At 36.9% G+C, this 5,276-nt stretch overlaps 1 protein-coding gene across 1 annotated transcript; it reads left to right on the top strand.

Annotated features, from left to right (window-relative positions):
• The first annotated feature begins 4,590 nt into the window (after nt 1-4,590).
• LOC139778360 (uncharacterized) lies at nt 4,591-5,004 on the top strand. Its single transcript, XM_071716260.1, has one exon. It carries the CDS (start codon nt 4,591-4,593, stop codon nt 5,002-5,004), a length of 414 nt encoding a protein of 137 aa, XP_071572361.1.
• The last annotated feature ends 272 nt before the right edge of the window (nt 5,005-5,276 follow it).

Genomic DNA, 5,276 nt, shown 5'->3' with positions numbered 1-5,276 from the left:
TTAGGTAGTATTAATTAATTGAATGTCATTATCAATGTCAGTATTAATTAATTAATCAACGTCAATATTGGTCAGTGCGTCAACATAGATTCTATGCGTAAATTTAATTTGCCAAGTGCCGACAAGACCCTTGAAATCCAGCCCAGACAGCACATCAAGATTATTTTCCCCACCCTTAAAATGTACACTCGTGTACACTTTTCATGGTGTCCCATGAGCGTCGAGTTGGGCGCCTTAACTCTGCGTTTGGTTCATCCCACAGCGACAGTTCTGCTTACCAAAAATGGCCCACTTGGCACTCTGATCCGTTAAAAGATGCTCGTGGCTTCATAGTTCAAGAAAGCCAGAGATCTCACCCATTTAAAGTTTGAGAATAGGTTGAGGTCGTTTCGGCCCCAAGGCCTCTAATCATTCGCTTTACCAGATGAGACTCGCGCGCGTACACTCGTGTACACTTTAAAACCAAAATGTTTAGACTAGTATTTAAGAAGAGCTTACTTACAACTTGCACAAAGCTAGATGGTGTAATGCTTATCGGTACATCAGATTTGATCCTTCCTAGAAATCATAACGAAAATTTATTTCGTTAAACGAAATCTGTTAAAAAAAATTAACTGCAAGTACTCTCCATACCATGATGAGCGACGAGGACGATTTAACCATCGCGGTGTCCTCTTCATTTTTACTGATAGAATTTATAAACAAATTTCTAACAGCCGATGTCCGGCTGATAGAATTTATAAACAAATATCATCTCACACTTTGTAAGAATTTGTATTTAAGTAAGAATTAAATCACATTGCCCTTGTGTATCCAAGAGTTGTGCGATTCATAAAATGCCAACCATTTCACGTAAACCTTGGAAATAACGATAAACCAGGAACAGAACTACGATTGGAACCGGTGATTAATAATCCCGCGAAGCTAACGAAATTAAGCCTGAACCTAGAAGAAATAAACGAAGAACTAGAAAACAACCAAGTCAGCCTCCTATCCAACAAATATGTAATATATGAATATATCCCGTGGGCTTCGTGTCCATAGGTGTAATTATAATAGGGATCATAATCACGATCATATGGTTAGTGAAAAAGAAAACAAAGAAGGAAACGCGACGCGACTTCCGCAGGCAACTGGGAAAATAGAAAAAAAAGGTGACCTCCATGGAAAAAGAAAAAAATAGAATTGTAAAACAAAAAAACTTTATATCTCAGTTTTTCTTTTGTCACGGGGGAAGGGATGTTGTAAGACGGAAGTCGAGTTGACCTGGTTGCAACATCGAGCTGTCAGCGCAAGTTCCGGCAATTGCCAAATACACCTGAGGTGGCATTCCGGGCTTCACCAGGTCGCTAGGCTACTGACCCGAGCCCGGAAGCAAAAGCGCTGACAGCTGAGTCGGCAACGAGGAAGTATCTCCGAGCGATAAAAGGCCCGCCCTTCCGAGAAGCGGCGGGCAGTCAAAGATCCAAGCGCTAACCGCAAGTACTCCGTATAATTATTCTGTGTACTCGCAAGTCAGGGAAAGTAAGTGAAGTAAACCAAGTGTATCCAAGATCTATCCTTTTTAATTAAACGCATCTACAACCAAAATCTCGCGAGTGTTGTTCTCTTTCTCCCTTCGGCGGATCCAACGAACCCGGTGCCGGCCCTGAGACGCATTCCAAGGTGCGGCACAACACAATTATTAAGATGCACCGAAACGAAGAATATTGGCCAAACCCATTAAAGTTTGACCCGGACAAATTGTTTAATTCTTAACTCATGACTATAATTCATGTTTTTATAAACTGAAGAACTTTTTTACTATTCTCAACGTGAATTTTAGCAATTTAATTCAAATTTTAATAGTTATTACAAATACATGTAATATTACGAAAACGTATTTCTATTTAACAAATTTTGACGTTAAAAAGTTATACAATTTATATATATATGTATAAACAAATGTCCTGTAGACTGACTAACTCATCAATGCCCAGCCCAAACCCGTAAACCTAGAAATAGGTATGAAATTCGGACAGTATATTCCTTCCATGACGTAAGCACCCATCGCGAGATAAACCTAGGACCCAGAGCCCTAATAAAAGAGAAATCGGTGATAATAAAAAAATGGATGAATCACTGGAAGAACCGATAGCTTGGACCCCCTAAAATAAGACGTTGGGGGAGACCTTACGACAAGACTCGCCAATGAACAGCCGTAGAAATAGATAACTATATCTAGCTCGTCAATAGATAGGCTAAAGCTCAAACCTACACCCCCGGGTGGAAACACCCCACCAATTAAAATCTTCGAAACCAAAAATCGAGACATTTTCCCACGACAGAATCATATATAAATCGCGATTTTCTTTTAAATCACTGTCAAAAAATTACACCAATAGGGTAATTTGAACTAACTCCAATTGCGTAATTAGAACTTCAATTACCTCGGATACACAAATTTTAAACGTATGACTGCGTAGCCTGTGAAAAAGCAAACAATTTTATTTGCGACTTTGCATCGTAAAAATTAATTATAAAATGATAAAAAGACTTGAATTTAACATTTGACTGTAAATTTGATAACATTTAAAATAACATTTTAATTTATGAATTTATGAATTTATGAATTATAAAGTGTTTTATCAAAATTTACATAAATCGTCCCTGCAAAACGCCATGTGTATTGGATATAGCAGAATATCATATAAGTTTCGCTTGTAAAGGTTTTTGGGAACGTTTTTACTGAAAAAAACGCCTTTCCAACCCCGGAAAGGGAGAGAAATAAAGATGATTGATTGATTGATTGACATAAATCGTTCCTATAATAATTAATTGCTTTCATAATTAAATAGATAATCACGTTAACATTGAATATACAGAATAAAACGCAGATATTTTTTCCGTTATGTAACAGACATATACCATTCACATACAATGTAAATGAATAAGTAAGAAAAAATAGATTACTTGTACTACACGTTATACTACATTCCGCTCCGACGACAGAAAATAAGAATCTACCTGCGCCGGAATTAATCGACTTGACTGCGCCTACACCGGTCATCGACTTAACCACTGAAAATCCACCCGCGTCAGACTTTAACAAGATCACCGCGCGTTTTGATTCAATTGAAACCTTTGTTAAACCTACGCACCTACGCGACTCTTTCCGAATCCACACGAAATGTATAACAACTATTTACATAAAGTGTCTCCTTTGTTTTATTTTATATATATATATATGTGTGTGTGTATGTATAGTTTATCTTTAAACTTTCCCAATTCAAAGCTAAAGAATTCGAAAAATTTTAGTGAGCCCGAAAATACTGTGCCGCAAATCATTGGCTTTCAAAATACGGGCAAGGATTGAACGGAACAGGCGGGTTCGTATAGTGGAGCAACAGCTCTTCGCCAAATTTTTGAATCATAAACGGTCTCCGCGTTCCGGCCACGCTATCCTCGGCTCTCCCCCTTCACCATCCCCTCCCCCCATCTGTCTTCTCTTCTTTTACATGAAAACAAGAAATCAATAAGCGACAATAAAATCTAAGTTTAAGCACACTCTATTTATTCATAGAAGTAACCACCTGAAAAAATACCGCGTACCTGGTCGTGACGAACGGATAAATATCCCTCCGAAATGTTTTTAAACAACTCAAAATATAGATACCTTAATTGTTGGACCCATGCCGACACCTAGGCCTACTCTCACAAATTTCGCGGCGACAAGGGCCGTCCGCTATCCGAACGCCTATTTAACCGCGAAGGATTAATCAGAGCTGGGAATAGTAATTTTTCCATCAAGCAGTTTAAATGTTTTAATCTGAAAAATTTTTAATCGCACGGTTTCACAACCATCACTCAGCCTGACAGACATCAGTTCATAACCGCGGAGTATTGTAAATCCACAATCTCGGTCTTCGCGCAGATTTCCAAAGTAAGTCACCATCTTTTTTTTCTTTTTACTGTTGTGCTGCTGTGAGCGCTAAATTTTATTATATTACCAAAGAATTGCAAAAAAAAACATACTATTATTACTCATTCAATGTTTTGTTATTGCCATTCCTTCCTATTATAAACCTATTCTCGACGATCTTCTACATTATTATCATATTACTACTTCAATTACTTTATTAGCATAACATTATTGAAATCTCATTATAATTTTATATATTTTCGACGTACTACTACTATCTTATTATACCAATATATTCTAATGTATTATTATTATTAATATAACTTTATTATACACCTGTTTTAACACACTACTATTATTTTACCATTTCAATATATTTTGTTCAAAAAAGCACTTAGTATTTCAAAGGAATCGAACGCATCAACCTAGGGTATCGACGCAAAAAAACAAAGGCGTTCCTCCGTTAAGATTAAACAAATACGCAAATATCATAACAATAACGACCACAGTGAACCGAAAACAATCAAAGAAGCATTGATAAATAAGGACAAACAAGGACAACTGAAAAAAAGCTCTAGCTACATGACGCAAGAGGATTAAACATACCACTCAGCGTTGGATATGAGAGTTTTGAAGATGACATCCTATTACCTAACAACAAAAAGTTTCAAAGCTTAATCGGGAGCTTAATGTATGTAGCTGTATCAACACGTTCAGACATAGCAGCTAGCGTTGCAATATTAAGCAGAAAGTTGAATAATCCAACAGAAACCGACTGGCTAGAAGCTAAACGAGTTGCAAGATACCTCAAGAGTACAGCAAATTACAAGTTGAAACTTAGAAGCAACATCAAGAACAAATCGAATTTGACAGGCTACGTAGACGCAAACTGGGCTGAATCCAGAACGAATAGAAAATCGAACAGCGGATACATATTCAAGTATCATGGAGCAGCTATCAGTTGGGCCTGCAGGAAGCAATCCTGCGTGGCATTGTCGTCTACAGAAGCGGAGTATATAGCATTAAGTGACGGAGGTCAAAAAATGTTATGGCTAATAAAATTGTTATACAGGACTTTCAAGAAGATGTTGAACTACCAATAAAAATGCATGAAAATAATAAATATGCTGTTGCTTCGCCAAAAATTTTACTCGTAACCGTAATAATATGTACGCTATCTAATCTACGTACATCACTCGTATGATTTTAATGTGATATCTTAAACATTACTGTCGACAACTGCTGCCTTATCATAATAAGAATCTTTTGTTATTAAAATATAATTTGGATAAAAAAATTTTTATGGTCCGCTTTTTTTTCTATTGATATATTCGCGCCTGAGATTGTCCGAGAACGGTCGAATAATGATGCTCCA

The sequence above is a fragment of the Temnothorax nylanderi genome, unplaced genomic scaffold (genome assembly GCF_030848795.1).
Source record: "Temnothorax nylanderi isolate EJ_2023f unplaced genomic scaffold, tnyl_v1.0 TNYL_tig0180_pilon, whole genome shotgun sequence".
In the NCBI taxonomy this organism is placed as follows: Eukaryota; Metazoa; Arthropoda; class Insecta; order Hymenoptera; family Formicidae; genus Temnothorax; species Temnothorax nylanderi.
Note: the sequence above shows the minus strand (reverse complement) of the source record. Positions and strands in the feature narration are given on the sequence as shown.